Source organism: Coffea arabica, chromosome 9c (genome assembly GCF_036785885.1).
Source record: "Coffea arabica cultivar ET-39 chromosome 9c, Coffea Arabica ET-39 HiFi, whole genome shotgun sequence".
Lineage (NCBI taxonomy): Eukaryota > Viridiplantae > Streptophyta > Magnoliopsida > Gentianales > Rubiaceae > Coffea > Coffea arabica.
Window position 1 is genome coordinate 40269679 of NC_092326.1, and position 19914 is coordinate 40289592.

General features: G+C 34.2%; 1 protein-coding gene across 2 annotated transcripts; it reads right to left on the minus strand.

The window, feature by feature from the left end:
* Positions 1-783: 783 nt before the first annotated feature.
* LOC113710678 (sterol 3-beta-glucosyltransferase UGT80A2-like) lies at positions 784-13339 on the minus strand. 2 transcript variants are annotated; one of them, XR_011820963.1, is made up of 15 exons: positions 12794-13339; positions 11630-11805; positions 10243-10485; positions 9973-10084; positions 8639-8809; positions 8237-8300; positions 8022-8079; positions 7741-7918; positions 6652-6782; positions 5001-5103; positions 4752-4828; positions 3944-3991; positions 3714-3863; positions 1446-1662; positions 1207-1335 (listed from the first exon to the last, which is right to left on the minus strand). XR_011820963.1 is itself a non-coding variant. In XM_072064439.1 (14 exons), the coding sequence occupies exons 1-14, from the start codon at positions 12966-12968 to the stop codon at positions 1153-1155; spliced, it is 1869 nt and encodes a 622-aa protein (XP_071920540.1). In that variant the 5' UTR covers positions 12969-13330; the 3' UTR covers positions 784-1152. The 2 variants fall into 2 exon arrangements, 1 of the variants encoding a protein (XP_071920540.1); XM_072064439.1 differs by lacking the exon at positions 1446-1662 and having other exon boundaries at positions 784-1335; positions 12794-13330.
* Between the last annotated feature and the right edge of the window lie 6575 nt (positions 13340-19914).

Sequence of the window (19914 nt, forward strand, 5' to 3'; positions counted from 1 at the left end):
CGTTAACGGGAGTGTGACGGATTTTATACTTAAATGGAACAAATTTTATACTTTGAGAACTAAAGTGGAACAGATTTTATACATTAGGTATTAAAATGCATCAATTTAAAGTTTAGAAACCAAAGTGATAATCGACGTATAATTAAAAAGTACAAAATGAAATTAACACATAAAAAGTTGGAACCTGAACGAAAATAGGCAGAGACAGCAACATTTCCCTCTGGAATACCTAATTCCATGTTCCTTCGCTATCCCTTTGATGCTCATCTTCCTTCATAGCTGTGCATCAAACCTGGCAAAAAATTTGCTAAACTATCCACTTCTAATCGTCAAAAACCATGTTTAATGTGCCGTTAGAACCTCCGACCTTGTCATCCAGGCCAAAAACCCAAGAAGGAAAAAAGAAAACCTGCCTACAACTCAAACAACAGACAAGCACCAATTTAAGGATTTATGCTGTTCATCTATTGCTTGAACTTCCTAAGGCCTATGAATGCTTTGCGCCCTAGGCTTCATGTTGGTGGCATTTTTTTCAAAATCCACTATCGAGCTCGACTTCCTCAATTGTAGCTGCCACCTTTTCAGACTATTTCACCATGGAGCATTTGCTTGCATTGAGAACGTATATGCCTGCCACTTCAGAGATGTTAACTTGCAGTAATTAGGCTAGGAAGGCATTTTCGACAGACAAACATCCAAAAGCCACATCCCCAGCAACAACAGAAGCAAAACTATCATTCTCCCCCAACAAAAGGAAATGGTAGCAAAGGAGAGAGACTGCACTGTCAAAACAAGTATCCAAATATTTCCATTGTTTGAACTGTTCACGAATATCAATATGTTACACATTACATATACAAAGAGGTACACCCAGATAAACCAATTCATTCTCTACACCTAAAAGACTTTCTTGACTTATTGAAGTCGCACCAAAAATCGCGAAGATGTTACAATATTTCACTTCCAGGTATTTCCCACTTGCTCTCTCTCTCATTCTCTTGCTTTCCTTTCTTTTCTTCATTGACGGTGTGCATGTAATCTGTCCGCATTCAACTTCCATCTAGAAGTGACTGGAAGCCGCAAAGTGCACTCACTGAAAATTTATAGGAGGAACTGAAGCAGAATATAGTCCGCCTTTAGACTCATGAAGGTTCATCTGATGGACTTCGAGTAACCAAAACAGCCTCGAAGAGAAAACAAATTGGATTTTCGTGGTTCCTCAGGCTCGGCCTCCAATTTCCTACGAGGGAAATGTTTGTAAAAAGCTTTCACAGCTCCTGTTACCCCATCCTCATTTTCCATTGCCTTTGCTAGTTCGACAGCACGTTGTTTAACCTGCAAGAAGTGGGTGATTAAATTCTCTTTATTGCCTCACAAAGATAGACAACCAAGAAAAATTCTTGGACTATGTTCTAATATTAAACTAAGCTTTTAGCATCAAGTACTTGCTTATGACATCTTCTTTCTAAAAGCAGTACAGACAGACAGTTTTTCTTGTCCCAACTTCAGCTTAAAGTAATCTCCAGTAAAAATTTTATACTGCTTAACACATCCACGCGTATGGTGCAACTACACGCAGCGTCAATATCCAATGTGTTGCTAGGCAGTATGCAACTTCCCCTTAATTAAGCTCTTCTACTTGGTCAGTAAAAGCATCTCGTCCTGGTAACAGAGGAAAATTATTCATCTAGGTAACAATAACATATAAAAACATTTAATTCTGAATGGAGATTTTTAGACCGCATGTTTTGTAGTCAGCCAGAGACAAAACAAAAGTATGCCTGACACTATTTGATAAGGCAGCAGCATCATGCATAAACGTCTCCTTCCATTTCCACCAATTAAAACATGAAATCATGCAGAGAAGCCATAATTTCCAACATAATCCAACTCCAATTCAACAAGAGAAAAGACTGCTTATCTTTTACTAGAAATAACATACACAAGCAGTTCACCCGTTTACACTGTTCTTGTACACGTGACAAACAGGATGACAAGTATCAACTTCCTTGAATATTTAAAACTGGAGAAATGTTCATCGTTTCAGGTTTTAATACCGTAACCTCTGAAAATCTAGTTAACGCTCAACCTCTCAAGCTCAATGATTTAGGCATGAAATGGTCTTTTAGAAGTAATTCAAGAAAATGAAAATCCCATCTTGGATCAGTTTATAGCTTTTAGAGGAAAATTTGTGGCGGGAGATACCATATCTTCCATCCTCTCCCTTTTCTTCAGCAGTAAGGCCCATGGCGGCACAGCTACCCTCTGGCTATCTCCCTGTCCTCAAGAAAATGGAAATGAAACTCTCTTTTACTCTAAGTCCCTTTCTGCTGTCCTCTGTTTCTCCTTCTTAACAGACAAAGACGTTGTAATGGGAAAATGATGATCAAGGTGGATTTTGGCAAGGGTATGGGAAAAGCAAAGTGAGATAACAGCAAATTTTGTCTATTCTTTTGCGAGGACTCGTGACTCAGAAGGACACTTGGTAGGACGTGTGTCAAAAATTACAATTTAAGTCTGAATATTTCAGCCTGTAATTCTATTATCCCATGGTTTAATGTATGTAACTATTTTAAGGGCATATTATGCATGTTTTTTGGGTTATCCGTAGTCACAAGACATCTAAATTTCGGTGTCATGTTGAATTTCTTTCTCCATCTAAAGAACCAAAGTAGACAAGTTGGATGTCGAATTTCACATAGGCAACATGAGCACTATAATTACAGTTGCCAAGCAACATGAATCAACCAAAAAAATGACATCAATACACTCTTAAGTTAAAATACACTTGCAGTTAGCACGTGTACCATCATCTGCAATTTCGTAGCATGTACACATCAATAAGGGAAATAACTAGCCTTGTCTATTCATCATCAGAAAGTTTCATAGCATGCACACACAAGGAAAGAAAATAGCTAACTTGTGTATATCTTAGAACTTTATTCATTTTCTGTTTATCCAACGCTATTTCTCTTTTAACAGAATCCTAAAAACTAATGTACCACTCAAGGATATCTATGCTTCCAATTCATACAATAATTTATTCTGCTGAATTATCACCTTTTTTAAACAAGAGATGACATGCCAGATTTTGAAGTTGAACATCACAACCATTAGCCAGTATAACAAATTTGTTCACAATATTTACATAATTTGCATCCAAAATAACCCCTCATATCCAAATACAAGGCAATCAATTTTCGTTGAAGCTATCAAATTAAATAGACAAATGCCTTCAACCAAGCAGATAATCTCAAATGAGTGCATTTAAATCATCTACTATAAATATAAACCCATCCTACACTTCACTTAAACACCTTCCAATATAGAACTTCAGGCTGAAAAATCATACTCAAAAGCACAAGAATGAAGTCTTTGAATATGGAATCAATGATGTACCATAATTGACCCTAGATCCTTTAAGACAACTATAAGAGGAAACTTTGGAAGAAAAAAGAGATGGTACATAATATGCCAACTACTCTTTAACTATTGTTGTTTGTGTAGTAAGTGAGGCTTGGGTATCACAGATCCCTGATGTATATGATATGGATCACATTTATTAAACAATATGCTAAAAACTTCATTCATGTTCGAGGAAAAAATAGATCCCTTAAAGAGAAAAAAAAAAAAAGGAAACAGATAAAGAACATTCTACAGAGCACAGGCATTAAACCATGCAACTCAATCATTATGGTTGAATTTCTCATTACCATTGGATCCAGCATGAAATTGATTGCAGCAACTAACTTTTCAAGTGAAAACTCATCCACAGGAATGGGTGCAGGACCAACACCCCTGGCATGAACACGGTCTCCCCAAAATGGTTGGTCTCCAAAGAATGGTACAACAGTTGTGGGGCACTAGAGGTTGTATTATTAAGGAAGAAATGAGTAAGCTCCAAAAGCAAAAAACTACAACTGGTATATAGCACAGGAATTACCGCAGCTTTAAGACCAGCTGCTGTTGTTCCTGCCCCTCCATGATGCACCTGAAGATTGTGCAAAAACAGAATACAAGGTAGCAATTGTAAGAGAGCTACATATATGGAAAAAAAATATTCTACAACGTAAACTTAAACTAGACTCAACTTTCCATAAGTTGTTTATTAACTAGCAGTACAGGTAAGACTACATTTATGAGCAGGGAATGTAACAAGAGAAGATTAGGGCATTAATTCATTTGCTTCGGCTTTTCTGAAGCTTCTTAATGATAGTGATCATTGGAAAAGCTGTTTAGTGAATTGAATCAATATTTTTGTTTTGAGAAAACCAAGGCATCTCAAGGACTGCTTCTAAGAATCAACATTTTCCAGCTTGGAATAAACTAAAAACTGAAGCCAAAGAAAATAAAATCATTGCAGAACAGCTTTTAGATTATTAAAAACAAAAGAACAGGCACTAAAAACCACCAGTACTACGGAGTCACGTCTCAGCAAATGAAAATCCAACAAACAGCTGAAGTTGTACAAATGCAAGGCAGCAATATTATCAATCACGTTCCATGCTGTACTAAAAGAGCTAGCCTTAACAACAATTCCTGACACAAGAATTTCAAAACTATGTAGCATAAGCAATTACAGGGATGATGCCTAGCATGAGGACTCTGATCAGTTGAAACCATGAGTTAGTGTCATCATGCCGAATGTAATCTCATATGACCAAACAAGCTATATATACAAGTTTTCCACAGATGAATGCTCTTCCAACTTTAACAAGATCAAATACTGAGCAACTACAAAGAAGATTTACCACAGCTGCGCATCTTACAAACAACCAATCATGAGGGCAATTGTCCAACAAGTACACGAAGTCTTTTGGTTCTTTCACTGAAATGAAAATAAGTGAAAAAAGAAGAAAGAGTTGGTAAGATTATGGAGGACAAAAGAAAAGGGCTAATGTACCCAGGATAAAGATATCAAATGACTAGGGTAAACCAAAAGGTGGATACATATAGCCCAAATTAAAAAAATAAATAAAAACTATAAGGCAACAACATACAGTTTCCAAGACCACCCCAGCCTTTGTTGATGATGCCTCTTTGTCCTGTCATTTCCAAAGCTTGAACAATTATCTCAGTCATTTTTTCTGGTTCTTGTACAGGCTGTACCAAAAAAATAAAATAAAAATGATCAAAACAGGAGAGAATTAAGCTCTATGAAGCTGATATGGATATGTAATTGTTCTCAATATATGTGTGTGTATGTGTGTTGACAAAGTTTAAAAAGTAAAGGACAACCTCTTATAAAACAAACTTGGGGAAAAAAGGCACAAGCTGAAAGCTACTTAAGTATATATTGGAAATTTCAGCATCTTCAGAATGCTTGAACAAATGACTCATATTCCTCCAAGATGAATCAACATTTTATGAGTAGACTAGAAGCTGGAGGACTTGCTTGTGACTTTAAGCTCATATTAAAGGAGACTCAGAAAATTTTGAAATGAGAAAATTTAGTACCCAGTGTTTGTCCTTGTTTAGAGACTAGGACCCACATTATTCCGAGGGTTTAAGACGAGTTAATTAGGTCTTGTGCCAATCCACTTATTATCAATTGGCTTTGAGTGGGCTTGTTAACAAGGTATCAGAGCTGGGTGTTAGTTAAACTCTTTGTCCACAAGTCTACAACTGATTCGGAATTTTCCCTTGCAGATTCATTCCTCTCGAGGGTTCTGCTGTTTCTTAACTTATAACTCAACGAGGCCTTACTAGCAACTTCAGCTCATCATGTTCATGTCAAGCCCCTTCCAGCTTTTACATGAACTAATCTGAGGCACTTTCCAGTTTCATGGACTCATTGGCCACTTCAATTTGTGTCATGGGCTCCTGTAAAGCCCCTTCCAAGTTCCAGGGCTCTTGTCAATACTGAATCACAGCAATGGGCAGTTTTAAGAACCTAAGCCCCACATCGCTTTTCAAAAAGGTTTGAGAACAAATAGTCATGCATTAGAATGAGCCCCACATCGTCATTGCAGTAAATTCACTCACTAAGCAGTCGTGCAGCATCAATAAATGTGCTCTTATTCAACCCACTGTGCCACTCTAGACAGACAGCTATGTTAAATTAAAGTAGCCTTACTCTTCTGAAATGCAGCCAAAGAAGGAAAGTAGACCTCCTTTTCGAAAAAAAAAGCTTTCTCCAATTCATTTTTTTTCTTGAACGCATTCATTTATTTTGACTACTTTAGCATTTTTTATTATAGTAATTTTGACTCTGCTTTCCCAGAGAATGAACTCCAGCACAAGTCTGTTTAAATTATTCCACTGGATTCTTTACAATCGACTTCTTTATATATATAAAACTCATTGGAAATCTTATAAAGACAATTCCTATTTGATATAGCTATTTGTGCAAGTATTTTACGATTAAGAAGCAGCTGTCTCTTGTACAGATCATGTATTAATCTACTATAATGTCAGGATTGAGAGTGCTAGTAAGTTCCCTAGTTGATCACTGACTCTAGACATCAATTTCGTACTTTGGGCAATCTAAGAGTACTTATTGGGTGGTCAAGAAAATAACAACCTTTTATAGGTTCATCTCAAGTATTTTTATGTACACATTACCAACAAATATAAACTAAAATGAAATTAAAAAAATAGCCATCAGACGATGCGATAAAAGAATATATAATGATTAGAAATAGAACTCACAAGACTGCCAAAGCCAATATAAATAGGCTTTTCACCATCATCAAGCCATTTTACAAGTGAATCAGGTGGAACATAATTTGATGCAAGGTCTAGGAAACAAAAGCCAACTACATCAACTTTGGGTCCCCAATCTGCAAGACACACAAAACAAATCAGAATAACTTTAATGCAATAGCAGCTTCTGTTGTTGTGCCTCTTTAGACTTCCCCAACAAGAATGCAAGAAACTAAAAGCAATGACAACTTCCTTCAATAATGGACTATAACAAAAATATCATAAAAGAGTTATCTGAGTCCAATTGTATTTTATCCAATAGGAACAAGATAAAGCATACAGTATAGAAAAGAGCAAAAAGAAGCAATGAGAGCCAAATATAATGTGTTAAATAACTTTCAAACATTGAATTATTTGAATACACATCATTTTTAGCACATCAACAGTAAGTCTTTCAATTTCGCATCCAGCAACTTTGGTTGTAGATGCAACATAATGCTAATAACAAAGCTAAGGAAATTGCAGGTAAAGCCATTCCAAAATATCAAAGATATTCAAGACATTCAAATCATTCAAACTTTTCTAGAACTACTGATCTGGATTTTGCAGGTCTCATGGCTACTCTCTCTTGATTTTGCTGTATGATAAGCAACTAAAATTTTCTATTAGTGACATTATTCGGGTGGGTCCATAGAGTAAAGTTGATGCTGCAAATACTTGAATTTTTTAGCTTTTTTTTAATGCCTTGAAGCCATACATATCCTCTCACCTGGATTAACAGTGGAATTTTTACTTCAAGCCAATTGTGAATTCTTGGTCCTGTGCCTTGCTCTTTCTCTTGTTTAAGGTGTACTTATTTAGGTATTTCAGATTGTAGATTGAGCAAGCTTCAATTTTGAGCCAAAACTTTATAAATTTTTTATAAATTTCTCAAAATAGCATTCAGCAGGGGTAAACAGGACAGTTGTCATTGACAAGAAACAGAACAAACAATTCCAATTGCTCTACCAATGCCCAAGTAATAGCTGCCTACAAGATAAAGTTGCATAAAATAATTAAGAACTTGGATGTTAGAAGATAGATTCAGAGAATGACCTTTTGGTTTTGGGACGAGATCTGGACTCCAAATATATGCATAAGGCACATCAAGCGGTGAACTGTAAGAACCCCTTAAGTATGTGACAGGCCTTAGCTTCAGTTTTTTCTTTCTAAAATCATTTATCACATCCCGTATCCCAAGCCATATTAGTCCATCAACAACCTGATATGATAGCTGCAGAAAAAGTATCCGACTTTCCACATCTAAAATACTTATAACCAAACAGACAAAGATAAACAAAATAAAAGATGACAAAAGAGCATCAAACTGTGCTTACTCTATATCCAACTGATTGCTTCACACGAGATAGAGGATGTGGAAACTCACTAGTTGGCCTGCAGAAGTCAAACATAATAAAAAGCATCCATCATCTTGCTACAGTATGATATAAGTGCATAGGGGACCGGACAATACCAAAATAACCCTAATACACATTAAATTAGGATGTACAGAAAGGTAAGAGTTAAAGAAAGAAGAGTCGATAAAACTCACGTCCAAGGCATTGTGAAAATTATATGAAGTGGTACTTTTAGTGCCTCTGCAACATGCTTATGTCCTGAAATAGAACTGAATAGTTGAAGGAGAACTATCAACATGTTTGTAGACAATGTTACATTGATCCAACTCAATAACAAGTCCTTTGTGCATATCAAACACGAATCACAGAAATTCCAAATAAAACAATATTGGAGCAGAAAAGCACAATCCAAGAAAAGATCATAATGTTGAGCAAAAACACTATCTAGACACAGGAATTCCTTAACGTCAGTTAAGAATGCGCAATTTATCGGTGACAATCATGCAATTATATTTTCTTAATCTTCTGTTAGAATGTGACATGAATGGAAGGAGATAAAGGAGCAAGGACCAAGATAATTTAGAAGACATTATTACCGTAAGCAGGGGGATTTGCAATTATAGCATCTGGATTGAATGGAACTTTTGTTTCTCGATCATAATCCATGCATGCAGGAAGTAAAGAGAATATAATTTCTTTAATTTGATTTCGCTGAATATGAATTTCAGAAGGCCCAGAAGGCAAGAATCCTTTGTTCTTCACCATGTCTGCAATACACATCAGCAATAACCAAACAACAGATTGAATCCCCGATCATCAATTGAATATTCAGAAAAAAAAACTATACAATGAAAAAGGGAAAAGAACATCAAACAGCGGCAACAACTTTTTCAGAAATGCACTCAAGTTTAACTATAGTGACCATCTCTGCATTTACAAATTACCTACATAATATGTAATTGTACAATTGTGGAGAAGTGACACAACTAAGAGGTACACTAATCATATTAAAAAAAAAAGTCAAAAGCTACATAAGAACTATAAGACAATTCATAAATAAACATTGCTCGTTGGCAAGAAAACCCAAAGGCAGTGTTCAATGTGTAAAGATCCTATTATTCTACTATCATCATACCACCCTAAAGATTGCAACCTACCACAGAATTTTCCCAGAAAACAAAACAACCAGCACATTGCTACAGGTTTTTCTGTGATTCCTCTGCCACAGGACCCAAGATTTAACTGATACAAAGTATCCCAAGAAAACTAAATAAATTATCCCAAAAGTCCTAGCATCTCACAATTTAGTACAAGATTATAATTCATCTCATTATCTGACTTAACCATACACAGAACACACTCCACTCCTTATTCAAAATCACCAAACTATATTTTCACAGAACAAAATGGGATTGGGCTAAAAGTTACTCCAGTTGGATTCTAAAAGCAATGAAAAATAATAATCAACAGACCTGCACTGAACCAATTGCATCGCATGAGGAGAACAAACCTCCTAATTATTTATCAAGAGAAACTTATCCTTGTGATTGGAAATGCAAAAGATGACCAAAACCTAGACTCCATAAGAATGCCTTTATTGGTTCAATTTACTTAACTGATTATGGGAATCTATATCACATAGGATCAATCTTCTATCCCACCTTCCAACCCCACTTTGTTGGCATTTTTTTAACGTATTCATGCTACATCTGATTCCATGACTGAGCCACACTAAACTATGGCTTTAATGGAACCAAAGCAAATGGATGGAAATCATACTTATAATCAAACTGTTTTTAACCTACTTATTTCCTCTTCATGTATAAATATGCCTAGATGTCATTTTAGTATATGATAAAGAAAAAACAGACAAGGAAAAATCTTTTCAGAAGATGATCATGATATCACCCAATGTCAATGATATACTTACAACCAGCAAGAACTTTTGGATCTCCACCAAGAGGGTAAAACTCCAATCCAGCAGCCAAAACAAACTCTTTAAAATTAGAATGGCTTGCTAGTCTCACTCTATGGCCATCCTCCTGCCAGAAGACACAATCAAAGAGGTAGGCACATAGCGCAGCGCTCAGAAGGTTAAATTCATGATTGAGGCCCCGATATTTTTCAAAAGGAAGTCGTCAAAATTACAAAATGTGTCTGTGATGTATATTCCTGTTCTAATTCAAAAGAAACAACTTACCTGTAAACGTTTCCCAATGGCAACAAAGGGTTGTACATCTCCACGTGTCCCAACTATAAGCATAACAATTTGCAATGGAGGTAGGTCTTGTATATCTCCTGCACCGGTAGATTCTTCCACTCTAGATCCATCATACATAACTCCAGTACCTAAATCAAGAGCTTGGGGTTTAATGTTTCCAGGAACTTCAAATTGCACGGTTCCATCATCTTGAACAGATGCAAATCGGTTCAGCAACTTGAGCTGCATGATAACCATTACAATGTGGGTTCAGAAAAAAAAAATGTTTTTTTTAATGGAGAAAGAGGTAATAATATTTGCAGAAAGGCCATTAAATGGTGAAGAAAAATATAGCCTTTGGATCCAAAGGGACAGGCCATAGGGCCCTTTCCAAGCAAGAAGACTCTTCGTATGGAAAGAAGGGATGTCCATTGTGATTATAAGAGTCTTTACTAACCTTTATCTATTGTTAACATGAAACAATCAACTCGTCAACTCTCGACATAATTGGTTTTAACTTATAGGAGTCAAGGGAACAGTAATCCTTGTCATTGAAGGAAATTTAGACCGATTCTGGCTGCTGAGTCCAATCTAGTTACCTACTTGTACTCTTACAAATCTATCTAAAGCCCCATTTATGAGCTAGGTTAATTAGTCATGTACTTTAAGTATCATGGTTCTCACCTCAAGATATTCAACCTCAGGACTATTTTCATGTATAAGTACCTATATGATCAGCTTATTTCATGAAAGAATTGTTTCCTATTGGAGATTACCCCCACCACTTCTCCCTAAACATGCATGTTACTCATACAACTGAGGCAATAAGGAATGAAGATGCTCAAATACAATTTGAGGGTATATTCTTCCAGGAAAAGAAATATGTATCTGGAACATAAAGGTCAATCCTTGATAACAAACTACCAAGTGGCACATGGATACACAAGTTAAAACAAGGAAGAAAGAAAAAAAGATCTAATAGAACTTATAAGAGAAAACAGGATTTATTAATTAGAAAAAAAATAATTAGAAATATGGTTCCCATAACTTTCCTTTCAAACTTGCTTAGATCATAGTCCCTCCTCCAACTGCTAATGTACTTTGCCTTTTCTTTTCTATTTTGCTCTTTCTATTCAACTTTCCTCTTACTATACTATCCATTTTAAGCATTTCATGTCACCACTCTCCCTGTCCTTATTTATTAGTCCATCATACTTTCAATTTTCTTAAATAACCACCTGAAGAAGTACAAGATAACTCAATCAAAAAACAACTAGTGCCCGGAAGTTTATCCTTAATTAGACTAGAAATTATAAAGGAAAGTACAGGGGCCTCTTAAAAAAAATCAATTGAGGAATACAAGCTACAGTTATCAGGTTATACCAACCTTTTTCTTTAGAGGAAATCTTTCATCAAAAAGCTTCAAGGCCAAATATCCAAGACCATTATTCTTTCCAAGCTTTGTAGCTCGGCTAAGTTGACTGGAAGTAGGGTTAACATTTTCCACTGCTGAGTCTCCAACAGATGCAAGATTCTGCTCAGGCAAATTCTTGGCAGTGGATCCTGGGGAAAACCAGATAACATCGAGCAAAATAAGAATGCAAACAGTGGCTTAGTGTGGTCACTGGATCAGCTTAAGAAACCAAAATGTAATCAGAAAATCGGGGCTAATTAGAGTGCATAAGTTTAGACAATATGCTAAATTCGCACAGTGAAATGTACAAAATCCAACAAAACAAGCATAAAATTTCTTGATCAAGTGAGGAAGCTGAGTTGAATAATGAATTAGTGCTTCCAAAAACCTATTTCTATGAATATGTTGTATTAGAATCACTTTCAATTCTTCATCGTGTTGCTTAATAGACCTCATTTACGATCACCTTGTATCATCGTGCTAACACTAAGTTTTCCAGCAATCCGTTTTTGCTTGTTGAAAGAATAAAAGAAACTTCCTAAACATATCATTGTTGCCGAAGAGACAATTTAATAATTCAAGGCCACTGGGAACACCTCTTGACTAGATGATATGATTCCTATCACAGAAAGCTGCGATCTGTATCGTTCTCCAAGAAATTACTCTTCCAAACACTAAAACTATCAAAAACCAATGACCCAATACATGATGATGCACATGTACATGCGGAACAATAACTATCTGACACATTTTACAGTATCAATAGCTACTTGACGACCTACAAACTGCCATACCTAGTGATCTCAGTTTATTATTTAGGACTGATCATCCCTGTCAAAACTCAAACCATACTTAAGGGACAGGGGTTTTGACAATTGCACCACTGTCATAAGCTTTGCAGAACACTTTTTTCGCAACCATCGGAATCAATGGGATTACATGCATATCACTGGCAGAAACAAAAATAAAAATCGTAACGGTTCACAGATTCACCTGTTCTTATTCATACTCACTAAATTAGGACACTCTAAAATCTTAAACCAGCATATATGATCAGAAATACAAAATGGCCCTGGAAAAAAAAATGCTTCCTACGAATTTAAAAGTAGCCCTTTTGGCAAAAATAGAAGAAAGAACCTGCGGAACTCAAAGAATGATCGCCAATGCTATCCTTGTACCGGGGTGATGCATTTACATTGCTGCTAGCTTTTCCATTTTCTTCAACAATTTCCACTTCATGGTCCACGTCAACTTCCCCTGAACTACTACTCTTCGCAGCAGGGCCATAGTGATTGTCTGATGATTCTGCCATTGATTAACGCTAATGACTAAAACAGGGAACAAGAAAAAAGGCCCTGTATCTAGTCGATGTTTATCCTTTGATAAAAGACTCAACAATGCTCTTGATATCCAATAGCGTACATCTTGGTTGCGTTAAAAAAAGGATGAGGGAATGTGAAAAGTGAATGTGGGTGGTAAGTGGGGGGTTTCTTTTGTTTATGGGAAAATGGAATAAATCGAGAAAGGGAAAGATAGGTGAAGGGGAAGGAAGGAGTAGTTTGCCAATACGCTTCTCCTTTAGCTTTCTTTGTTTTCTTTTTATCTTCTATTCTTCTTTAACATTTGATAAGGATTCTTTGCGGGGAAAGAAATCAGAAAAGGGGGGAAAAACAAGCGGGGCGGTGGGGACTACTTTGGGCGTTGTTTGTTGGAGTTTGAGACTTGGGAAAGGAAACCGTTGGAAGACACGTCTGTGTTGGCGTCTTGGTGACTTTCCAATAGGCTGGTCGTTGTCCACCTGCTCCTCCTGTGTCCGAAGTAGTGCTGCAAATTGCAAATGAATAGAGTCGAGCGGAGTTTTGACTTAATTTTTTTCGTTTGAATTAATTATTTTTGAAGATATTTTTAAAAAATTTTGCTATAATAGAGGCTCTGTTTGGATCACCTTTTTTGGAGTGTTTTTTAAAAACTAGTTTTTCAAATACAATAAAAATTTTTAAAAATTACTCTAAAAGGTAATCTAAAAATTAGTTTAAATTTTTAAAAAATATCTCAAAATATATTCTAGAAACTCTTTTGCTCTTAAATATCTCAAAATATTTTCTAAAAATATTCCAAAATATACTCTAAAAACTACAGCAAAGTTTTTCAAAAACAGCTAATCCAATAGTAGAAGAGTTTCTACTATATATTTTGAGAATTTTTTAGAAATTTTAAAAAAATTTAAACTAATTTTTAAATTACCTTTTAGAGTACTTTTTAAAAAATTTTATTGTATTTGAAAAACTAGTTTTTGAAAAACACCCCCATCAAATTTGAGTCGAGATCGAGCTTGAAATATAATAATTTTTATTTTTAAAAATAATTGTTTTATTTTTTAAAAAATAAAAAAAATATTTTTAATAAATAATAAAATATTAGGAATATATGTAATTTTACTAGTAAAATATATATATATATATATATATATATATATATACATATACTCAAACTTGCGAGCACAAACTTGGTTAAGTTGGTAGAAAGTAATGGCCTTCACAATTTTGGAAAAAATTTTACTAAAAATAAAATAATATATTGTTTGGATATAAAATTATTCAAGAAACAAAAATTTAGGATTCTGATAATGTAATGTATGTAAGATAAAAAATAATAAAAAATAAAAGTATAATTAAAAATGACAAAATGTCTGCTTATCATGCAATAGAAAATTTTAAAAATAATAATAATTTAGTACTAGGAAAGTTACCACGAGATCCTCTCTAATATGAAAATTATGTGCCTGGCTATCCTCTCCAATGCAAACATTGATAAGCAAGGTCTGAATTTACACCTTTTTTTTTCCAAAAAGAATGAAAGAATGAAAAGTTTTGGTGCTTAAAAGATAGGATAGTAAATCATAATGACAAATATTTGTTTAGACAGTTCATAATTAGTTTTATTTAAATGATGCCTACCGAGCACTCGTAAAAAGTGACTCGGGTATTTTATTTTTTCAAAAAAGTTGCATTGAATAGAATAAGTGGGTACTCGTTAAGATAAAGTTCAAATATTAATATTTTGAAAAATTAAATAAGAGAAATGAATATGTGAAAGGTAGAACAGTAATTGTCAATATGTATATTTACATGTTAAATTGAGTATAATTCAAATATATTAATGAGTACATATGTCAAAAAAACCCATGAAAAAAATATTTAAATGCAACAGGCCTTCAGACTATTTACAAATAAGTGATAGATTTTGTATGATAGCAATTATGCATTGGATATTTATTAGGGAAAAAAAGACTAATCTGATGCTTCTTTTGCCTTTGTTGGTGGACTTATATCTTACCCTTTGTATATTACTAGATTATACATATTAAATATTCAAATTATGGATCTGTTTGGCATCTCTATTTTTACATATTTGTTTTTTGCATGTTTTAGACAATTTTTTTTCAACTTTTGTTACACGAACTTGTTAAAACACCTTAAATTAAAAAAAAAAAATATACGTTTCAAAATACCCAAAAACACGCACAGAGTTCCCTCTTCCATCACCATCATCCCTAATCATTTCTACTTCCACCAGTGCTGTCTCCACCTCATCCTATTATTATTGTTGCTACCTTTCCTTCTCTCTCTTTTCTCCTCCTACCCTATCACCTCTTTCCCCTCCATTATCCGTCACTCCCTCTCTTTCATTTCTTTCCTTCTTTCTCTCTCCCTTTCCTTCTCATTTTGTCTCCTCCTTTCCTCTACCACCCAATTCTCCTCTCTAATCATCTCGACCTCTTCCCTCTTCCCTTCGTTCTTCTTCTCCTTTTCTTTCTACCCCTTCTCGTCTCCCCATAACCCTATTTTTCTGCGATCTCCACCTTTTACCTCTGTCATATTTGAACCAAATATAGTTTGAATCTAACACGAGAAAAGATGAGGGTCGTGGGAAAAGGTGAGGGAAAAGGAGATGGGGTAGAAGAAGATAAGGAAAAAAAATAGAAGAGGAAGGAAAGAATGGCAGTAGGAAAGAAGATGAACGGGTGAAGGTGATTACAGATGGAGAGTGGTGTGATAGAGGTAGTAGACAAGAAAAGGGAGGCATAGAGGAGGATATGGTAGAAGTGAGTAAAGGGGATATGGCGAGGAAGAACTGCAGCAAATAGGGGAGAAGTGGTGATGGTTGTTGATGAGTTTTGCGTAAGAGGTGAGTGGCGTTGTGGTTGGCGCATGCGTTGGGGACGAGTGGCATTGTAGATGGCGCATGAAAAGCAACAGAGTCTTATAAATATCTTTCAAATACTTTGAAATACATAAAAGTATTTGTAAAAAATCTATAATAAATTATAGTAAAATCATAGACAAATATAAAAAATACACCATTTAAATGCTATATTATATAATGGAAAAGTGCACCAAACATTAGTTCCATTTTATTGTTTAACATTTTTATCTCTCACTTTTAAAATGATGTATTTTTTCTAATTCGTAAAAGTAAAATGCACTTGTTTGATCCCAAAATTCTAGCTTCGATTACCTTTTTACCAAAAAAATGTCATGGACTACATGTGATGAATTTTAAAGCAATAAAAAGATCAACATAAGGATTTGACACAACTATATTGACTCGACCTATTTTATTCAATCCTAATATCCCTTTTATCATGTAAAAATAATAGAGAAAAAGGTTTAAAAAAACTAGGAAATTGGGTAAGTGAAATATTGAATTAATTAGTTTACCTCCTTTAACCAAATTATGATTGAAATTTATTTGATTATTCTCTCTTTCTTTTTTATCCAACAAAGAAATTGAAATCAACCAGAAAATGTTGATAGAGGTCATAGGATGACTTGACCTTTTTTGCGCATTTTTCTATATATAATACATAAGCAACTAGCGTGAATACCCATGCTACATACAGTGCTGACATTATTGAAAAAAATAAAATGGTGAACAAATAAAGGTGAAAAATTTGTACCAACAAAATTAAAATGTAACATCTGTTTAACAATAGTTTAAAATATAATAGAATGTGTATATCATTGAAGAACTGTCTTTTTTCGGAAGATAGATCTTAAAAAAATAAAATTTTATATTAAAAAAGGGAATGATATATTTCTACAAATGAATGTAATTGAATGTTGTTAAATGAAATACTTAAAAATACTAAGCATTCGATTTGATAATCTTACTTGAAGGTGCGGACACTCTTCACACCAATCCACTTTTAGTACGAATGCCAAAACCATATGATTCTGACTAATGTGGCCCCGTGGATCAGGTTTTTTAAGTTGGACTGCGGAGGCAAAAGTAACTTTATATATGAACTTGGTCTCCTGTGGATAGGGCTACAAACGAATCGAGCGGCTCGAATCGAGCTCGAGCTGGCTCGAGTCAATCAAGGCATAGCACTAAAGCCCTTTCAAGATTTAAGTTAATTACTTCTCCAGGTTATTACAAATAAAGCATTGATCATGTATACAATCAAAACCATCTGCCAGCCCAGAAAATAAAAGGAGAAAAAATAAAGAAAGTAAAAGACCAAATCACCTTAAAAGAAAAACAAAATGTGACAAAAAGGAGGGGCAGAGGGGACCGATCTGAAAAATTAAGCCGGCAAGCATATACTTCCAGTTCTCCACAAGAAGATTGATTTCTACTTAAGTCTCTGCACATAATCTCTGCCATAACTGCTCACAAAAGAAACAAAATCAATAGAGAACCAAAAACAAAGAAGAAACTGAGAGAGATGGTGGGGGAATTAACTCGATAAGTTAATTAAGTCGATCAGTAAAAGGGTTGAAAAAAAAATTAGAGACATATTATAGTATTGGAAATAATCGAAAATAATAAAAACTAAGATTGACACCACAAGAAAGATGAAAGAGATAACAGATGCTTGTTTTGGTTAACCAAAAAATATGAATGAGCATGCAAGAAAATTGAAGAAGCATACTATGTTTAGAGGAGTTTTAATAGGAGTGGAATTCTTAAATTAGAGAACTCTTAATTGGAGTGGACTCTTAATTGGAGTGGAAAACGTAGGAGGAAATGTAGGGGAAACGTGGGATGATGATTAGAGGATTTGTAGGAATGGTTGTAGGATGAGTTAAGAGATAGTGGGAATATTTTAAATTTAAATTTATTTGGTGATAAGGTGGGTTATAACCCACTACTTTTTATGTATTAAAATAAATACAAAAATCTAGAAAAAAGAATGAGAAATTTAGATGCCATTTAGAGGGTTTCTGCTAAAAACCCTTTCTTGAATACATATAGATATAGATGGGTTTGGTGTTAAATAAAAACTGTCATTAATTGTTATTTCGATATCACTCTTGCATGATGGAGTAACGTACAGCGATATCATGTTTCACACTCAGTTGCTCACCATCTCATGTTCCACACTCAGGTGTTCACATAACTGCTTTTACTATACTTATCTATTACTCAGTATTCACTTTTAAAATATTAATTTTTCATCCCTTACAAATTTAAATCGGTAAATTTGGACCTCAACCTAAATTTCTAACCACTTATTAGTTTGAAAATGACCATGTGATCTACATGTAGTTATTGTTTACGTAAAAAAAGATCAGATCCTATCTGTTAGTGACAAAAATAAATATAGATTGCATCCGATCCTATTTTTTATGAAAAATAAATATAATTTGGATCAGATCATACTATTTTAGGGGTAAAATAAACATGAATCCGGTCATTTTTTTAAACTACAATTGAGATTAATCTTTTTGCCCCTAAAAAAAGACAAAATATGGATTACATGATGGATTTAGGGTAAAAAATGGTGAAAATTTAGCTTGGGATTTATCGATTTAATTTTGTAAGGGATGTAAAATTGCTAATTTAAAAGTAAATGACGAAAAAATTTATGTGGCAAAATGTGATAGATGTTTTGAATGATTTAAAACATTTATCAAATTTGCTACTGAGTTTAATGTGTAGTCATAAGAATAGGATAGATGAGAGGGACTTAGAGGAAATATTTAGGATAAGTGTTTGATGACAGATTATTTAGAATTATTTTTGGAAAAAAAATATCTTAGCATTCTTTTGATATGATATATATAAAATAAAAAATAATTTAAAAAATATATTTATGATGCAAGTAAATAAATTTGTATAAATAATAAATTATCCAAACAAACTAACACAAATAAAAAATTATATTCAATGTATTTGTTGAATGCAGTTTTCACCTCTTGAAAAATAAGTTTATATTCGTTTGGATTGCTTTGAAAAATTGCTACATTCTTCGTGGACACAATTTTTCATCACCTTCTAACCTCACATATATCAAATCGCTATAGTAATTTTTCTACAAAAATCCAAAAAAATTGCAATCCAAAAAAAAAATTTGATTAGTCTTCTGTACACTGATCGTGTATATATCATCGTCATTAAATGTATGATAACTCATATGAATTTAAAATTTTCTCTTATATTACACATTTAATCGTGATAATGTATACATTATCAGTGGATACTTTTACTATGTTTGGATAGCAAATTTTTTTCACTTGTATTATAAATATATTTTTTAATTCATATTTTTATATTTCTAATCATCTTTTTATCTCATATATATTACATGATAAAAAGTGGTACGTAATTATTCAAAGAATAATACTCTGCCAAACAAAGAATTAACTCAATCAATCAAATCCTTTATCTTTTGCTTTGGCGGGCACCGTTGCTGCAGTGTGGTTCACATGCGCTTCACGTGCCCTCATAGTCACAGTCAGAAGTTCCAGAAAAAACCTCAGCATTGAAGACTGTGATGTAACCTCCCGGCAGCAGTAGTCCACATCACCTGCCCCACACCTGCCAGACGATGTTGGGGGCCCCACTTTCCTTCCTCCGCTCGACGATCTAACGTACGACGACGTACTTGTTTCGACTTTCGACTAGTGAGTTGTGAAAAGCAATTAGTGAAAGAATTGCTCTCGCTCCCCCCTGTACTTGCTTTAATTGCACAACTGTCAACAATACTTTCAAAATTGCAGTAATTTCTTTTATGAGTTTTTTTTTTCTGAGGATAATTTCTTCTATTCTGCAAGAGACTTGTAGTTTTCAAAACTATTTAGTCAAATACTTTGGCTTTATTTTATGGGCCAATCAAGTGTTTTAATTTCAATGAGATATTTTACACTTTTTTTTAGTAGAAAAGTGAAACTCTTGGAGCTCGTTTGAATTGTTATTATTAGGAATTTTTGTGAAAAAATTTTCTACAACAATTTGATATATGTGGGATA